Below are 19,267 nucleotides of genomic sequence, written 5' to 3' on the forward strand. Positions count from 1 at the left end.
CAGCATTTAGGAACAAGATTTATTCCAATTTAAAACAATTCATCATTTCAGGAGAAAGATATGAAAAGTCGATTTCCATCAGGCATCTCTGGATGGAGGGCTCAGGGCCCCCGCACGCTGAGCAGAGCCGCCCGCCCGCCCGCCCAGACGGCCGCAGGAGGCTGGCATCGAGCTGACGGCGCCCAAGCCCCAGAATGCGCGATAATACATGCATTTCAGATGACAAAAAGTTTAAAAACAGCATTTTTATATAATATTCTTATTTTAAATAGGTTAAGGTTCAGATGGTCTGACGTCGGGACTGTGGAAATACACAAGCACAGCTGGACAGCGTCCACCCCGCCGGCCGGTTCAGCCGCGCCGCCGCCGGGGCCATTGGCACTAGGGTGTCTCTCGGAGACGGGCGCCCCGGGCGGCGGCCGCACTGCTGGGCGGTCAGTGGGAGGCGGCGGGCGGTGGGCGCGGGGAGGGGGTTCACTGGGGTGGACCCACCTCGCCGGCGGGGAGGGGCACCGGCACAGGCTGGCCTCGGATCCCCCCTTCTGGGGCCGAGCTCTGGGGCTGGGGCGGGGCCTGCGGGCTTCCAGGAGGCCAGGCGGGCGGGCAGCACCCCGGCCAGGCTCAGGCTGCGGGACGCTTGGCACACTGCCCCCTCCCGGGGAGTTAATACTTCGGGTGCCCCATGTGGCTCATGCCGCCCCCACAAAGGCCACCTCAGTTCCCTTCTATGACCTGGGCCCTTGCGAGGTGCCAGGACCCGAGGTCCCTTCAGGCCCACCAACTCCCCCATCAAGGGTGTGGACGGGGGTTACGGTTCCACCCTCTCAGACACATGGCACGAAAAAGACCCTTTTGGAAAACTGGTCGAGAGGCTGGGAACCCCTAGCCCGCTCCGCCCTCGGACAGGGCCGGTCCCCAGGAAGGCAGCCGCCCAGCTCCTGGCCCCGAACACCCTGCAGACGGCGGCGGGCCGGCCACCCCTCCACGTCAGGTACGCCAGCGGCCGGCAGAGTGGGGTGGGGTGGCCTGGGGCCCGGGGCTGGCTGGCTGGGTGAGATTTTTGAGTTGTTTCTTTTGTATTCATTCATGACCCCAAAAAGGAGCGGCCGGGGACCGCCGCCGTGAGGCCGGGCGCAGTGGGTGGGGCCGAGGCGAACTGGGGTCTGCGTCTGTCTCCCCGACCTCCACGCGGAACCGACAAAGCGCTGTGTGTCCGGTCTCCGTCTCCGTCAGACGGGGCGCCACCTCCGGCCCGGCCGGGGCCGGCCCCCTGCTGTTCCCGCCCTCGGTCCCTCCGCGGAGGGACTCGGGCCTGGGGCTCGGGCTCAGTGCGCGGCTGGGGCCGTGGCTGGGGCCTGGGGGCCACCCGGGGCCACGGTACCAGCTGCGGGCTCCGCGCAGCCCTCGACGGCTCCAGGCAGAGTCCTCGCGGGGCTCCGGGCGGGTTGGCAGCGCCACCGCCCAGCCCGGAAGCAGTCGGCACCTCCTCCACCTCTCGTTCCTTTCGGGGACAGACCTGAGAATATTCTGAAAGAGTCCCCAGCCCACTGTCACTGTTCCCAAATTGGTTAAAAAACAGAATGGAAGCAAAAGCAACTCCTACTGAGTGGCCCCGCGGCTGCCAGGCCACGCAGGTGACCGCAGGCGCCGTCTGGCCCGGCCAGTGGGCACGGGCACCCAGCGTGCAGGGAAAGGGCCCCAGGGGCCCCCCGGCAGGCAGATGGCCCTAGGGACACGGCCCAGGGGACCCCGACTACGGCCGCCGCAGGTTGTGAGACGGGACCGGGCATTTCCTCCCCTGTGGGGGAGGCAACAAACTGATTTTCCTCACAAAAACAAACAAAAAAAAAGATTAGGCACTTCCCAGGGTGGGCAGCAGGGGCGCCACCCACGCCCTCTTCTTGGAGTCCAGTGAGCAAAAATTCGGCATCATCGTGAGGGTGTCAATAACTTAAAAGAGGAAGGAAGAGAAGCCGTCCCCGTGCCCACGCCCCGGTGGCCGGGCAGGGCCGGGAGGACCACGAGGACCGGCACGTCCCGGGGCCGGGCGCGGGCGGCTCCGTCCCTCGGTGGCCCGAGGGAGCCTGGGGCACGGCTCTCGCCTGTCTGGTCTCCACTGGTCTCATTTTTCTTTTTTTTCTTTTTCCACTTTTTTTTTTTTTTTAGAAAAAGGTGAGCCACAGACGAGGCCAGAAAAACGCGGCCCGGGCCGCCGACAGAAGGTGAGCAGGTGCGCGAGGTGCGGAGGGAGGTGTGCGCCCCCTGGACCGCGGGAGGAGGGCCGTGGTCAGAGGCGCGGGGCGGCGGCTCCGGCGGGCGTGGCCGCGCTCACACCAGGTTGTACTCCTTCAGGTTGAGCTGCAGGATGGTGTCCTTGACGGCCGCGAACACGAAGCGAATGTTCTCGGTGTCGGTGGCGCACGTGAAGTGCGAGTAGATGATCTTGTCGCTGTCGGGGTTCAGGTCCACGAACATCTTCAGGATGAACTCCCGGGCGGCCTGCGCGTCCCGCTGCGGCCCTGGGGGAGACGCGGGCGCTGAGCCGGGCGGCGGCGAGGGGCAGGCCGCCTGCCCCGCGACGCCCGCCGCTCACGCACGTGCCGGGCCGAGGCGCGGCCCGTGTGGGGCGAGCACGGGGCTCTGCACGGCCCCCCGCACCCACGGCCCCGGGGCCGCCGCCCCCACCCGCCCCGTGCACGCACGCGCACCCCGCCGCCCCCCCGCACGGCCACCCCGCCGCCCAGAGGCTCCCGCCAGCGATGTCCCTGCCCCTCGGTCCAAGCTGCAGGGCCCTCGAGTCTCGGTCCCCATCATGTCACTGCTCCCTCCCACTCCCCCACGGGGGACCCTGCCCACAGCCCCCGCGACCACTTGCCTCGCCCACGGGCCAAGGGCTGGGTGCGGGGCCCAGCACCCCACCCAGGCCTGCCAGGCCCGCTCTGGAGCCCACAGCCCGGATCCAGGGTCCTCACCCACGGCCAGGTCGGGCTCCACAGGTAGCCCCCAAATCTGAGACGCCCCGTGGGAGACCCGGGTGCGACGCCCTTTTTCATCTGAGATCCTGCTCCTAACGAGCCCGGCCAGCCTCGGGGACCTACAGGATGTCCCCGTGGGCTCCACAGAGCCGGCGCGCACGGGGCAGGCAGGTGGTCTGCACAGCGGGCCGGGTCACCCTGCACCCCCAGCGCCACGCCTCTCCGTGGCCAGGCCACCGAGCCCACGGACGCCTCGCTCAGGTGGGCAATGGGGACCGGGCAGGCCGAGCGACCGCCTCCTGCCCCTCGCACAGATGCTCCTCCCCCTGGGGGCGCGGGCATGAGGCCCCGCGAGGGGCAGGGGCAGCCCGGAGGCGCCCAGCGGGGGGCGGAGGCCCCGAGCTCACCGTCGAACTCGGGGAAGTAGTCCACCAGGTGGGAGCACAGGATCTTGTCCTCCAGCAGGTCCTTCTTGTTGAGGAAGAGGATGACAGACGAGTTCTGGAACCAGGGGTAGGTGATGATGGTCCGGAACAGCGCCTTGCTCTCCTCCATGCGGTTCTGCGGGCGAGGCCCGGCCTGGTGAGGCCCCGGGGGCCGGCGGTGGGCGCCCCCCAGCCTCGCCCGGGGCCCCCCTCACCTCGTTGTCCGACTCCACGAGGACCTGGTCATATTCACTGAGGGCCACGAGGAACATGATGGACGTCACGTTCTCGAAGCAGTGGATCCACTTCCTCCGCTCGGACCGCTGTCCTCCCACGTCCACCATCCTGCAGGACACCGCGGGGCCCGGCAGCCGTGAGGTCCCCAAGGGCCCCGCACCTGCAGAAGCCCAGATGGCACGGCGCAGGCCGCAGGCCCACCCTCCGGGTGTGACTGACAGGAGCCCTCGGCCCAAAGCGCAGTGACAGGCGCTCGTGCTGGGCATGAGCTGCAGACCCTGGACGGGCCCACCTCACACCCAGGGTCCACGTCTGGACGTGCCCTCCCCCCACCGGTCAACGTGCAGCCCAGAGGGGCGCCCAGGCGGCAGGCCCGCGTCAGCCGCTGCCAGCGGGGAGGACAGCTGCCCGGAGCGCGCCCTCCCCGGGGCGTGAGGCTGGCAGGCGGGGAGCCACCGGCGGGGCTGGGGCGGCACCGGGCGCAGGGCCAGCCCCGGGGCCCCCTCTCCACCAGTGCGTTCCCCAGCGCTTCGACGACGAGGGAAGACACCTTATCTTGAAACAGGAAGACAAGGCAGCAGGAGACCCTTGTCCCCGAGCCCCTCGACCCAGCCTGGAGAAGGCCCGGGGCCCCCACGGCGGGGCGCCGTCTGCACTGCTGGGAGAAGGCGGGGCGCAGACAGAAGCAGCTGAGACATAGCCGGCCCCTGCCAGGGGCTCGGAGGACGCGCGGCAGGCGCAGGTGACTGCGGGCAGGAGGGCAGGAGCTGGCGGCGGGCCGAGCGCCCAGCAAGCGGGAGCCCGCCCCACGCGGGCAGCTGCAGCCGGCCTGGGGGACAGCAGGGCGTGGCATCGGGGGCCACGGCCTCGATGGCACATGGACCTCCACAGACGACCGAGCCGGAACCCGGACGCCCAGGCGCCAGGTCGCTGCACGAGGTGCTCGGGGACCGCACACCAGGGCCACCCTTGAGTGACGTCCGAGCAGCGATCGGGTCAGACCACGACCGTGGAGCCAGGGCCCCTGGCCAGCCTCATGGGAGCACGAACCAGACAAGGGCACAGATGAGTAGGGGGCCCCGGGACCCCCAGCACCCCCCGCACCCTTGCTCTGGCTGGCACTCCGGGCCACCGCCGCTCCCGCACAAGCCCGCGCCTTCCTCCCCCGGGACCCCATCGCAGACGCCCCCACCAGAAGGCCACGCGCCCGCTGCCCCCAGCCACTGGGGCCTGGCTTACTCCGAATCTCGGTGGCCATTACTTGCCCATAAGCCCCAGCCTGATCGGACCCCGAGGCCGAGGACCAGGACCCAGGGCCCTCACTGCACGCCCCGCGGGCCCCAGGTCTGGGGAGCAGAGGCCTCACGGCCGACCCGGAGCCCCGGCCCGAAGGCCGCCCCCTCGGGAAGCCCGGGCGTCGCACCTGAACACGATGCTCTCCAGGTCGAAGGGGTACTCGATGATGCCGGTGGTGGGCACGCGGACGCGCAGCACGTCCTGCTGCGTGGGCAGGTAGCCCGAGCTGGCGATGCGGTCCACGTCCGTCAGGTAGCTGTGCGGGGCAGGCGCAGCGTGGGGCCCCCGCCGCCAGCATCCCCCGCGGGGCCGGGAGTGCTGGGGACCCGCCGGGACGCCGCGCCCCGCCCCGCCCCGGGCAGCGAGGCACAGGCCACCCTCTGGGGGTCACGGGGCAGAAATGGCACTGGCCTGCGGAAGCCTCAGGACCGCCTCACAGGGCCACCCCAGGACGGGCTCCGGAGGAAGGGGACCAGAGAGGCCGCTGGGCTTGGGGTGACTCTTTGGAAATGAACTTCCAACTTCGGGGTCCCCTGAGACCCACAGAGAGCTGAGGCCACGAGCGAAGCCTGCAGCGCAGCCCGCGGCGTCCCGGACCGAGCCCGCCGTGCCCGGCCCCCGGCCCACTCACTATCTGGCGGAGTCGGAGAGCTGGTACTCGCGCCTGCGGTCGTAGCACTCCTGGATGCCGGGGTCGTTCCACAGGGTCTTGATGGCGTTCACGTACCGGTGCTCGAACGTCGTCACCTTCTCCACGTCCACGTCCCGGATCAGGAGCGCGTTGGCCTGGGCGGGCGGGAGAGGAGGCCGCGGGCTCACCAGGGCACCGGACGCTCAGCACCCGGCCGGCCAGAGCGGAAACCGGGGCCCCAGTTCCATGTGAGCGCGCAGGAGAAAGAGGTGAGGGTGACAGGCCGCGCCCGTCCCTGGGGCGAGGCCCCAAAGCAAAGCTGAGATCCAGGCTCCCCGCACAGGGCCTGCCCGGCCGCCGTGCCGAGCAGCTTCGGGGCCGGGGAGGCGTGTGCCGAGCCGAGCTGTCTGCACGGGCTGCGGTCTGTCCCTGTCCTGGGCACCTACGACGCAGCTGCGAACCGGACTCCGACTGGGCCTCAGCTGGGACAGGCCCGGCAGCGAGGCCCAGAGGGCCAGGACTCGGGGATGGCGGGGGCCCCCGATTCTCTGTGACCTGACCTGGGGGTAAACGAAGGAACATGCCCGCCGGCGACGCGGCACAGATCCGCTGACCTTTGTAAGCCCTGAAGTGAGTGAGCTGACTCAGGCCACGTGTGGACGGACATGAACTCCAGGCCACGTGCGTGAGAAGCCGCAAGAACAGATTTGTGAAAGCGAAGCCATGGGGGCCACCGAGAGCCACCGGGACACGCTGCTGGGGCGGCCACTGGGGAGAGCGGGCTGTCACCGTGTGACCCCGAATTCTCCGCAGCTAAGCATACGCCCGGAAGTGAGAAAAGGCTATGCGAGGAACTCATTCGTGAATGTCGTGGCTCCAGGACTCACAATGGCCAAAGGACAGGGACAACCAAATGTCCAGCCCTGGGCGACAGGGTGGAGTGAACACGCACCCACGCAGCGGGGTGTCGCTCGGCCACGCGGACGGACCGCAAACACGCCGCGCGGGAGACACCGGCCAGGCGGGGCCGCGCGGTGTGAGGCTCCGCAGAGGCGGGAAGTGGCTTCGTGGCCACCAGGGGCTGGGAGGGGGAGGGGTGGGGCGGGGACGGCTGTCCACGGGGACAGGGCGCCCGCTGCCGAGAGAACGTCCTGGGACTAGACAGGACTCTGTGACCAGTGTGAAGTGAGGGAGTCGCACGGCTCAAACGTGCGACCGGCACGGTACGGGGACCCCCTCGACAGAATCGCTACGGAAGCAGGGGACGGGGGGGCGCCGCCCGGGAGTGGCCCGGGGGTGGCCCGGGGTCGGCTGTGGCGCGAAGCGCCTGGCAGCACCGGGCCCTCCCAGGGGCGGCACCCAGGGCCCGCGCTGCCCACCCGGGGCAGCCGCGCGGGGGGCCCATGACCCCGCCAGGGCGTGCAGGGGGCGGCGCGGGGGCCCGGCTCACCTTGTTCTGCTCGCACTTGTACAGGATCTTCAGCGTGTCCATGGCGCGGATCATGGCCTGCATGGCGGTGAAGATGTTCTGGTACACCAGCTTGGTGAAGCCGCGCTTGTCCTCCTCGGAGTAGCCGGCGCCGTGGATGATGCGCATCTGCTTGATGAACGTGCTCTTCCCGCTCTCGCCGGTGCCTGCCGGCCCCGCACGCCCCGTCAGACGCAGGGCTGGCCGCGGACGGCACGCACAGCCCTCCCGGGGACGCCCGCCCCTGCCCCAGGCGGCTCGCCAGCCCTCCGAAGGGGCGTGGGACACACCTGGCCAGCAGCCGCCGCTCTCTGAACCCCGTCCCCACGATTTACCCGTCCTACACGACAGGAGACTGAGCTCAGGGAAAGGAAGGGCGACCTCTGCAGGGCACACGACAGGCGTCGGGCCCCCACGCGCCCTGCCGGCCAGCGCCAGCAGGGACGCAGCGTCTGACCCCCCTGGGGCTGCAGACAGGACAGGGGGCCGGCGGCGGCCACACGCGCCTCCACCAGACACCGCCGTCTCCCTGCCTGGCCGCCCACTAGTCACCCACAGGCCCCGGACCCAGTCTCCTCTGACCGCGCCTCCCCCGGAGCCCCCGTGCAAAGTCTCCTTGGGGGCGAGTCTGCTGTCTGCACCCAGGGCCACACGGAGAGGCCAAAGCGAGTCATGGGGCACCTGACCGTCCCCCCGAGGGCTCCAGAAGCTCCCTTCTCATCGACCCAGACTCGCAGCTCGACCCGGCACCACGGCACCGCAGAGCACTGCCCGGCTCCGCCCACGGGACCTCGGCGCTGTGCTCCTTGTCCACCGAGCCGGCAGGCACACGTCACGGGACCCCCTTCGTGCCTCAGAGCCGCCTCACCGGGCTCCTGGGGTGAGCATGCCGACCCCCCAGAGACCCCGCGCTGCACCTCTGCCGCCTCGCAGGACCAGGACGATCAGAAAGTCGGGAAAAGCATCTGAAAGGGGCCGTGCGGCCCCGGCCCCCCACCCCGCCCTGGCCCCGGGGCCTCTCCTGCCTCAGCCTCCCACCGCCCCCGCTGCCCTGGTCACCCCACTTCTGCGCACTGCCCCCCACACGCGTGAGAACAGCAGCTGAAGTGGCTTCGCGTGTCCACAAATCTCTGCCACGCCTCCTCCCAGAGGTGAGGCCGTGTCCCCCGCCCAGAGGGCAGACGGGACTCAGTGACGAGCTTCCAAGAACAGGCGAATGGTGGTGCGTCCTTTCCAAGGCTAGACCGTGAGCCATGGGGCTCCTCCTCGCCGTCGGGGACGGGGCGGCCACGCCGTGAGGACAACGCTGTGGTGGGCCCCGCGGAGGCGCCCGGGCCTGGGAACCTGCAGCCGCACGAGCTCCGGGGTCTCCAGCTACCGCGGCCTGGAGCGACGTCACCCGCAGCACCGGCAACCTCAGCTCCTGAGAACGCGCTGCCTCGGACCCCTGGTCGAGCACCCAGCGCGGGCCCCCACACGCCCTCTCGGCTCCTCCCCAGCTCCTGCTGTGTGGCCTGGGGGCCGGGTCCCCTGGGTGACTGACCCCAGCAGCACCTGCGCTCACTCGGGGAGGCCCAGGTCACAGCTGGGGCCTGGCCGCAGCCGCCTCTTTCCGGTACTTTCATCGACCGCCTTGGGCCCTTCTGGAATGAATAGACGCGACCTGGGCTCCGTCATCGGTGGCAGTTACCCCACACCACCCCGCACTGTCCGCCCAGACGCTCTCTCTGCCCCTTGCCCCAAACCCCCGAGTCTCGGGGCAGGAGGGAGTGGGGGTCTGTGCACACCCCATGTCCCCTCAGAGGGGTCCATGCCGGCCCCTCACTGCACACCACAGGCGCCGTGCCGGGCTGTGGTCGCCGGCACGGCACCCCCTGACCGCGTCCCCCAGCACTGCGGACACCGAGGCCCTGAAACTCCGTGTGGCGTCCTGGGCACTGCGGGGTCCTGAGCAGCGTCCCTGGCCCCCAACGACTCAATGCCAGGGGCACCACGGTGTGACAGCACAGACATCCCCAGACGTGGCCCGTGTCTGAGCGCGTGCGGGCCTGGCTGAAAGGGCCCTCACGCGCACAGCCGCACGGGCCGCCAGGCCCCGCGGGCCACCGACGCCAGCGCCGGCCGCACGTGAGGGTGCTGAGGACGAGCGGGGAGCCCGAGGCCCGACCGCCACCCGGGCGAGCAGCGGCAGGCCGTGCGCTGGCTCCAGCGGCGGAGGAGGAACGACGAGGCGGGCCCCAGGGCGCATGGGGGCCGCGCGGGCACACCCCGGGCCCCGGGGGGCGGGGGGGGTGTCAGGCAGCGCTGTCGGCGGAGCAGACCTCAGGGCCGCCCCTGACGGGCGCGATGCCGGCCGGGGGCATGGGGGGCAGCCGGGGACACAGACGCCGCACCTGCGACCTCCCCCTACACCTGAGGAGCAGGCGGCAGGGCTCCCGCGAGCCCCGAAACGCAGCGCGGCCCCTGCAAGGAGCTGCCACAGGTCCCACCCCGCCCCGCCCCCGCGGCAAGACCCCTCGCGGCAGAGACCGTGGCCACGACCGACCCCCAAGAGGCAAAAGGCACACGAGACAGCACAGGTGTGTGAGCTGGTCACACGTCGGCCCACCTGGCTGCAGAGACCGCCCTGCAAAGCCACGCGCCGAGCCACGCCAGGGACCTCAGACGGGCACATGGCGCAGGCCGGGTGTCAGCACGGGACACCCCAGGGACGGCGTGGCCAGCCAGCCGCCTCTGAGAGGAGGACGGAGCAAGCAGGGCGTGGAGGCGCCAGCCGCCGACTGGGGGCCCGGCGGGGAGGGCGCGTGGGCCGCGTGCCACCTGAGTTCCGGGCCACCCGCGGCCGAGTGAGGAGATGCTGCTGGCACCAGCTCTGAGCGTGAGCCGCGGAGCCAGGGGCCCCGGCACGGGCGGCGGGGGCTGGCGGCGCCCTCGGCCCTGGAACGGGCCAGGCCCAGCTGGCCTGAGAGGCGCTCAGCCGCCAGGACGCCCGGGAGGGAGGGACAAGCCGCCTGGCCTCCGTCTCGGACGCGCTGGCTGTAGCCTCCGGTTTGAGCTGCCCAGTCTCCTGGCCAACTCGGCCGCGGCCACGTCTTGTCAGCACGTGGTACCTCCAACAGAGTGTCTGCCGCCAGGATGCCCCACGCACCCAACCCAACATCCACCTGCCCAGAGAGCTCGCCGGTGCAAGGACCTGCCCGGACAGGGCAGCCACTCGCCCAGCCCCATCGTGGTGGCCGACGCCCTGGGGTCCTGGCCGGCTCCACACACCCCCCCCCCGCCTCCCCGTAGCCCTCGGCCCCCCGCCTCCAACTCATGCTGCCCAGCCCTCGGCCACGCACCCCCAGGGGACGCCGCGCACGCCCTTCTGGCTCAGAACCCGCAGCAGCTGCCCCCACCAAGGAGAGCAGGTCCCCCCCTCTGGGCCCGTTCTGCCCACACAGATGGGTCTACGGCACGAGGCGGCGGCGGCTGCCCAGGCCCACGAGCCCCGCGGACGCCCGCACGTGGCGATCCCGGCGGCCTGTCCGGACGGCCGAAGAGCAGCACCAGCCCCGCGTCCTTCACGGGGCGGATGGTCACAAGCTGTGGCCCGTCCGTACCACAGCCGCGACCCAGTGACGGACAGGGAGCCACGCGGGAAATGCGCGCCTCCCGGCCCTGCGCACGGCACCCTGCGGAGACGGAGAACGGCGGGGCAGGAGGGTGACGCGAGGGTCCCTGGGGCAGGAGGGAGCGCTCGGGGCCGACGGTGGCGGGGGACTCGGTCACCGGCAGCGCCCCTGGGAGGAGCGGCCACACACACGCCGCCTCCCGCGACGGAGCCGCCCCCCTGCTGCCGCCTGCGGGGTGCCCCACGGCCCCAGCCCCCCAGCCCCGCCGAGCTCCCTGCACCGAAGCCGGGATGCGGTTTCCGAGAGGCGCCCAGCACCCCCGATGGCCCAGCTGTGCCTTCCCCAGGGGCTGGCCGCTGGTCCCCGTCTTCCACACACTGGGGCCAGCTCCCCCAGGACAGGGGTCTGTCTGCCCGAAGCCTCCTGTCCCCAGCCCCTAGCACAGGCCACAATTCCTCCCAAAGAAACCTGGCCCCAACCACAGTGCTGGCTCCATCGGCGCCCCACAGGTGCCCGAGTCCCCTGGCTGGACAGGCTGGACCCCACCTGTGGTTACTCTGAGAACAGGGGGAGGGGGACCGGGGGTACGGCCCAGGGGTCGCAGGTCCCACCTCAGCCCAGGTGAGCTCCCGGAAGGTGGCCATAGTACCCGCCCCGCGTGCCCCGGGGGCCCAGCAGGTGGCTGGGCATAGCCGGCCGGGCATAGTGGCCCGGCACAGCAGGGTGGGGCCTGCAGGACACCTCCTGGGTGAGCTCAGCCCGGTGCCACGGGGAGGGCGGAGCTGAGCGCAGCCCCTGCTGCGGCCAAGTGGAGGAGAGGCCGGGAAAGAGACGCCACACGGGGGCGGGAGGCACCCGCCCGCACCACGGGCAGAGTTCGCGGACGGCGGGCCAGGAAGCGAGCCCGAGCCCCAGCAACACCCCCGAACGTGAGAGAGGAAGGGGCTCAAGCCCCAACCAGCCACGGCGCCGGGCAGGGCGGGGGGCACTGGTCTGAGTTGCCGGCCCAGGATCCACAGCAGCAGGGCCAGGTGGCCTCAGGCCGGCAACAGGAACCCGAGTGCTGGGGTCCAGAATGGCGCGGGCTGTCCACACTCCAGCCAGGACCCCCCGGACGGCAGGGCGCCGAGCAGGGCGGGGGGCACTGGCCTGAGTTGCCGGCCCAGGCCCCGGACTGCAGGGCCTGGGCTCCCGGGCACGCAGCGCGCACCTCTGGCTGCGGCAGGTGTGCGGCCGGGGCCACCCTCGGGCGGGGCACGCAGCGCAGACCTGGAGCTGAGGCTGGTGCCGGGATGCGCCCCGCGCCGCCTCACAAGCACAACCGGCGCCCCGCTCTGTCCCACTGGCAGCCAAGGGACCAGGCACAGAGGTGGGCGGCTATGCTGAGGTAACAGGGTTCGGACCTCGGCACGCCCGGGTCTTGTGGGTCCACGCCCACAGCGTCCCCCACGCTGCGGCCACAGGGACGTGGGGAAACATGAGCACATCGGGGACACGCCCCGTTGCCAGCCTCGGGCCACCAGCGAGGGTGCACCGCGGCCACCTGCACTTCTGCGGCCGCGGAGGCCACTCTGCGACGGCCTGGGCGCGGGCCGTGCCCACCATCGGGACGTCCTGAGCCCTGCCTGCACCCACGTGCTGGGTCTCGTCGCGGCCCTTCCTGATGCCCCTGAGAATCAAGGGACGCGGCCTGAGTCCCCGGTCCTGCCTGGCCCATCTCGGCGACACCCCCATCGACTCAGATGAGGGCCACCCGCCACGCACAGCCCCACCCAGGCACCGGGACTGGGAGAGGTCGGAGACGGCCGGGCCCAAGGGCTGGGCCCCAGGGGCCGGGCTGCAGGACAGAGGCCCCGCCCACCAGCCAGGGTGGACACCACGAATGAGCAGGACACAGACGGTGCTCCCCAGAGCGACGCCCGTCACACCACGTCACCCTCGCGATGACCGCAGGTCAGGACGGTTGCTGTCATTTCACAGAATGGAAAAGCGAGGCTCGGAGTCAAACGGGGGGGTGGGGGGCAGGACCCCCTCCAGCGTGGCCGGCTGCGAACGCCCACCGCCCCGAGCTGCTCTGGCGGCCTTCAAGTGGGAATGCATGCAAAGCCCCCAGTGGGAAAGGTGGTGACACAGGACGAGGCTCCTGGGCACTGAGCACCTGGTGTGCGCCAGGCGCCTGGCGGGCACGACTGCATTTCCTCCTACGACAGCGCTGTGCGGTCAGGGCGCCAATCCCACCTGACAGTCGAGGACGTCGAGGCTGGGGAGCATGCCTGCGTCGCCAGGTCTCGCCCAGGGCCAGTGCCCCTGCCTCCGCCCCGCGCCTGCGGGCCCAGCCTCCGCGCGAGCCCAGGCCACCCGCAGGGGACGCGGCGGGGAGCCACAGCGAGCGGCACCCCGCAGGCCCTGTGTGTCCACACCGCAGAGCAGGGGGCTCCAGGCAGGTGGCGACTGGGCCACCTGAGCAGGGAGCCTTGCGACCAGGCGAGTGGGGGCATCGGGGACATCAGGGGCACCAGGTGATGCCATTCCAGCCCCCAGGGACACTGAACTCAATCACAAATCGATCGCTCGGCAAACGGCCCTGAGGCCTGCGGGCTCTGTGCTACATGCTGAGGGGTGGCCAGGACCCGGGGGCGCGGGGACGGCGGGGCCATGAGGAGCCGCCCTGGCAGGGGGACGCGCCCACAACCAGCCAGGCGCCCTAAGGCCAAGAGGCACGGAGCCCGCACCCCAAGAGCACAGAACTGAGAACGCGGGCGAGCGGCCGCGTCCCCTCCCACGAGCCAGGCAGCCGAGGTCTGGGGTCCCGGTCCCGTGGGCGGCTTGAATGCCACCAAAAAGAAAAAACCCCACCCGCGGAACGCCCCAAGCCCATGGAGACGCCCAGACTCCCATCGGCTGCTCACACGCACCAGGCGAGCAGGCCACCAAGGGATACCGACTGTCCCCAGGGGAAGGAGCGCCCTCCAGGGACCAGAGACGGGACCACCCTGTCCAGTGCTGTCCGCCCCGCCCCAAGGCCCAGATGGCGGAGGGGCTACCGCGCCCCCGCCAGGGTCCTGGGGCGCAGCCTGGCTCCCGCACGGCTCCCAGCCCACAGGCAGCGGTGGCCACAGCTCGGGCTGCAGCGAGGCCGGCGCAGCCACAGGCAGCAGAAAGCGAAACCTCCTGCGGTCGCGCCCCGGGCCGAGCACTTCCTCTGTCTCACCGCAGCGCCCGGCAGCCCGGCCCGGCACGCTGCGGCCGCGTCTGTGCGGTCGTCTGTGCGATCGGGGCTTGGGGCCACTGGCCCCACTACCCTGTCCTCTGGGGGGGGGTCAGGGGCTCGGCCCTGCATGCCCCACGGGAACAGAGCAGCCGCGCTGAGCCCTGGGCCGAGCGGGGCGCGGAGGGACAGCTGGGTGCGGGGGCGGTCTGCACCCCTGGAGCGCTTCCGAGGACGGCGCCCGGGAAGCAGACCCTTTCAGTCAGATCTGTGTAATTTTAACTCTAACTTAAAGCAAGTTAGACACGTCCTGGGGCACATCCAGGTCCTTCTGCAGCCCCAAGGGCTGAGGGGTGGAGAAAGGCCCCCCAGGGCGTGTCCCGCTGCTCTCCTGGTCTGCAGGGGACGTGGCCAGGCCCCTGTGCAGGAGCTGGTGGCCGTGCTCACTCTGGGCCTCCAGCACTGGGAGGCGCCCCACCCGGCCTGGGCCTCCTCAGGGCCTTGGGGGGGCAACCGGCGACAGGAAGCCCTGGAGCCGCCCGCCCTGCTGTATTTAGACATCCCGGAGCCGCGGAGCTCAGCCTGGCCGGCCGCGGCCCCGGAGCACGCTGCCATGGAGGGCCAGGGCCAGGAATCTCAAACGGGAAACCTGCCCGAAGGGACGGACGCGGGCCCCCTCGGTGGTTTCCTGCCAAGTGACAGGAACGTCAGGGCCAAGGGCTGCACAGAGGCCAGAGGGCCTGCCCGGGAGCCCCCGCCCGGAGCTCCCCAGCAGGCCGCGGGGTGCTGGGCCACGGATGGGTGCGCGAGGCGTCCCAGGGGCCGGCGCGCGCCGGCACAGCACAGAGACCGCGCACGGGTGCCACCCCACGTGCCGGCTCCCGGGCGGGCGGGGACACCAGAGCCACGAAGCCAGGGCCGCCCGAGCGCGCGCTGAGACGCACACTGCGTGCCGACTGCACGCACACGGCGCCCGCGCGGCTTCCCGCCCTACAAACAAAAACGCGCTTTTTAAACAATCAGGACGCAACCGACAAAATAACTCACTGGTTACACACCAGGTGTGCGACGCACGTCTCACACGTGTGCTGCCGTGGGGCAGGGTCTCGGATGCGGTGGTCCCACCCCCGGGGCACCGTGGCCACGTCTGGGGACAGCTGTGGTGTCACACCGGGGTGCTCCTGGCATAGCGTGGTGGGGCCAGGGAGGCTGCTCAGCAGCCCACAGCACCCAGGACCGCCCCCCCCCCCCCGAGAGCAACCCGGCCCCACTGTCCCATGTACCAAGGGGGGCCTCTGCTGTGGGGCAAAGAGACGCCTCTTTGGAGTCACATCTGTTTTAAAAAGGAGCCATGGAAAGACCAGTGGGGACAGAGCCCACGCGGGTCCCCCAGCCCGAGGGCCGGAGCCCGGCTCCAGGAGCTCCACGGTCAGCCACTCCCACCACCCGGACGGCCACCAACACCTGCCCCGTGCCAAGGGAGAGGCCCCAGGGAGCCACCAAGAACACACGGTGCAGTGGGCGCGGGCTTCTCCAGTGACAGGAACTCACTCCACCTGGTTCCAAACCCCGGTGCCAAGGCAGGCACCGCCAGAACGTCCCAGGAACAGGACCTGCGCACGCTGCCGCCACACTGTGTGCGGCCTCGGCCTGGAGCACGGGGGGTGGGGCAGGGGCCTGCCCCTGCGGCAGTGCCCGGTGGCCCACAGCCCTCACAGCTGGGGACACCCGGTCTGCCCCTCGACTTCTCCCTGCTAACGTGGACAGTCCCCGGCCAGCGGCTGGCTTGCTGGAGGGAAGGAATGGCTCCCACGAGCAGGTCAGGCACCAGGCAGAGGGTGCGCAGTAAGGGTGCCCTCTCTGCACCCTCACACCCCACTCCGGCCACCACCACAGTCCTCCCATCCCAGCGACGGGTCCCCAGTCCAGGAGGACCGGCTGCCGGGCGGGACGCGCCCCGGGTTCCCGCAGAGGCCCTGGGCCCCTTGCCTGCGGGCTCGCTCCTTGAGGCAGCACCCGCAGGTCTGCCCCACCCACACGCACCCCCTGGGTCAGGACCCTTCGCCTTGGACCCGCAAGCTCACGTCACCCTCACTGTCCTGTCTGCCCCCGTGCCCTCCATGGAGACGTCGCAGACCAGAGAGACTGCGGACCCACACAGGCTGCGGCAGCTCGGGCCGCTGACCTGCGGCCTTGATCCGCACATCCACCTGAAGCCTGGACGTGATCAGGACAGGTGGCGGAGGCGCCTAGAGCCTCATGCGGCCCCTGAGCAAGGCCGGCTGACGACACCATCAAACATGTGACTTCTAAGCACCCCCCCCCAAGGTAAACCCTACTGACCCCTGCAAAAGCTGGCCAGTGCCGCGAGGTCCTGCAAGTACACCTCGGACCCCACTGCAAGTCTCCTCCAAACGTTTAAGATCACTCTCTGCCTGTCTTTTCTGCAAAGACAGACTATTTTACAGCCTTTAAGTAAATCGGAATACATATTTAGAAAAGAAAACAGGGAAGGTACTTCATCAGCGGGAGGACCCTCCAGGCAGGAAACGCAAATGGGGCCACCAAGGCCACTGTCCGCATCAGACAGCACCTGTAACCCCCCCACCCGTCCTCCAGCCCCGGCCCAGCACTACCCGAGTGGCTTTCAGAGCGATTCGCAGCCCCAGCCTCCCCACACTCCGGGAGCACGAACGAGGGGCTCAGAAGAGGGCAGGGCCCCGGTTCCTGTGTAGTATTTGTAAATGACTTTCTCGCCTTTGACAGCAGAGGTTAAGTCCTTCAGCGGCCCTTATTTGGGGTGACAACACATTTCTGACAGCTGGCTCCCCGCAACAGGTGTGCCCCGAGGCGACAGGGACTCAGACAGGAGTCTTCGCCCAAAGGGGAGGAGGACCCAGGAGAAACCACCAGCACCAAGGCAGCAGGAGAGGGCCTGAGGAAGGCTGATGAGTTGGCTGGTTCCGAAAACCCACAGGGCTCCTTCGGGGCTCCACCCGCTCAAGCCTCCAGCTAAAACGGAAGCCCTGGGAAGAGAGGAGAGGCTGTCCTCCCCGCCACGGGTGCACCCCTCTGGGGGGAGAAACAGTTTCCCCAGGGGAGGGGAGGCAGGGGGCTGGCCTGAGGGAACGGGAAAGCAGGAGGGGGACAGGCCCCCCTATAGGGAGCAGGGCTCCACCTGGCGGGAAGAGTGGAGAGGGAATCCTGGGAGGTGAGGGGCGCGTCTGTGGATTACAGCCCAAGGGCTGAGCCTGAACAGATGCCGGGGGCAGCGTGGGGTAGGGACGGGGGGCCAGCCCTGTGCAGGGAGGGGCCTCATCCCTGAGACGGGGCACAAGACAGACCGCCCCCCCCAGGGTTCCGGAGGCCTGGACAGCAGAGCCAGGGTGGACCCTGCAGGTTCTGGAGATCTCATGTGGATAGCAGAAGCAGGGGACTGACCCTGGAGAGTTCTGGGGACCGGAGACCGACCATGGATAGCACAGGACGACCCTGAGGGTCCAGGACACTAATGTGGACAGCAGAAGCAGGGCTGACCGGGGACTCACCAAGGCCAGCAGAGACAGGGGCTGACCCCACAAATATCAGCTGGCCGGAGGGGAACGGCGTGGACAGGGTGGGGCCCCCACCCGGCCAGCACGGGCACCTGGCTGACCCCGAGGCCAGGGGCCCTGACCGGGACGGCACAGGCAACAGCTGACGCGGTAGGAATCAGGGCCCCACTGGGACAGTACACCACAGACGGGCAGACCCCCAAGACGGGGTCCCCGCCATGGACGGCGCAGGCAGAGGCTGACGGCGAGGCCCCGGCCGCGGCGCGGACAGCCCGGGCCCCGGGCCGGGGACAGCCCGCGGCGCCGGCCGCGCCCGCCCAGCACGCGCCCCCGCGGGCCGCGGACCCCGGCAGGCCCGGCCGCACTCACCGAGCAGCAGCAGCTTGAGCTCGCGCCGGGCGTCGCGCTTGTCCCGCCGCAGCTGCTTCTCGATCTCGGCGTTGATCCGCTTGGACTCCTTCACCTCGTCGCTGAGGCAACACGCCATCATGGACTCCAGAGTCATCGTCCCGGCCCCGGCCGCCCGCCGGCCGCCCCCGCCGCCGCCCCCCGCCCCGGCCCTCGCCCGGTGCCGCCCCGGCCGCGCCCGCCTGGCTCTCGGCGCTGGCCCCCGGGGCCGGCCGGTCCGCTCGGCTGCCCGCGAGCGCCGGTGCCTCTGGGCCGCACGCTCCCGCCCGGCCGCCCTCCGCCCGCAACGCCGCCGCCGCCGCCGCCGCCGCCAACCGCAGCCGCCGCGACCGAGCGACAGCGCCGCACAACCTAACCCGCACGGGCACTGCGCCGACGGGCGGGCGGCGCGGCCAATGAGAGGGGGCGGCGGCCCGCACGCCCGCCGTGGGGGCGGGACTAGCGGCCGGGGGCGGGGCGTCGGGCGGGGCGGGGCGGGGCGAGGCGGGCGCGCCCGCGGGTTAGGTTGCGCCGACGTGGGAAGGGGGACGCGCAGCCGGGAGCCGGGCGGGGCCGCCCGGGATTGTGGGAATGTGGCGGACTAGGCCGGCCGGCTCGGCCCCGCTCGGCCCTGCTCGGCCCCGCTCGGCTCCGCTTCGCTGGAGAGCGGGCGGTAAGGATCCCGCCAATGTGGTCCCGGAGCTGGGGGACAGCGGACCCACGCGAGACGCTAGGGTCTCAGCCTCCACGGTCCCCCGGGAAGCGCCGTGGCATTGCCGAACCAGAAAGAACCTTCCACTCGTCCATTCTCAGAACGCCCTCTGTGTATAGGCTTGGATCCCCCATTAATGCAGCGCCTGCTATATGCCACGTCCGCAACAAGCTTTAATGGAGTGCCTGCTGTATACCAGGCACGGACCAAGCACTAATGCCGCACCAGGTGCGGGCCAGGCATGAGTGCAGCGCCTGCTGTCTGCCTAGCCAGGGACCTAACACCCGCTATATACCAGAGAGGGCCTACTGTCAAGCAGGCATTAATGTGGTGCCTGCTGTATTCCAGGCAGCAAACAAGATTCACAAGGTGCCTACTGTATACCAAGCACTGCTTTAGGTCCGTTAAACCAACTCTACTACCCAGCTGAGATTCTTGGGATGTAGCCACACCCCTGCACTAATGTGTAGGGCTTGGCTGTTTCACCCTGTGACCGTCACAGCCCTAGAATATTTCCTCTCCAGCCTCCTACTGAAGGGGACCTACAAGGAGGCCCAAGCACAAGGAGGTGCTCAGTCAGGGCTCTGAGTGATAGAAAAGGAATGAAAGCCCGATGAGTCCGTGTTCCTAGTGCCAGAAACCCATGCTATAGAGGAGGAAACTGAGGTGCCCGTCACCCACGGTCCTCTCACCCGGCTGGAGCCACCCACCTCCTCTCCCCACCTGGCCCTGCCCATCTCCCTTCACCCACCTTCCGAGC

The 19,267-nt window shown here is 70.2% G+C and overlaps 1 protein-coding gene across 1 annotated transcript; it reads right to left on the minus strand.

The window, feature by feature from the left end:
• GNA11 (G protein subunit alpha 11) lies at positions 1 to 17,931 on the minus strand. The gene is made up of 7 exons (XM_016163534.2): positions 17,778 to 17,931; positions 7,015 to 7,199; positions 5,565 to 5,719; positions 5,061 to 5,189; positions 3,616 to 3,745; positions 3,383 to 3,536; positions 1 to 2,519 (listed from the first exon to the last, which is right to left on the minus strand). Exons 1-7 carry the CDS (start codon positions 17,911 to 17,913, stop codon positions 2,329 to 2,331), a joined length of 1,080 nt encoding a protein of 359 aa, XP_016019020.2. The 5' UTR covers positions 17,914 to 17,931; the 3' UTR covers positions 1 to 2,328.
• Positions 17,932 to 19,267: the final 1,336 nt, after the last annotated feature.

This window comes from Rousettus aegyptiacus, unplaced genomic scaffold (assembly GCF_014176215.1).
Source record: "Rousettus aegyptiacus isolate mRouAeg1 unplaced genomic scaffold, mRouAeg1.p scaffold_m13_p_16, whole genome shotgun sequence".
NCBI classification, from domain to species: Eukaryota; Metazoa; Chordata; class Mammalia; order Chiroptera; family Pteropodidae; genus Rousettus; species Rousettus aegyptiacus.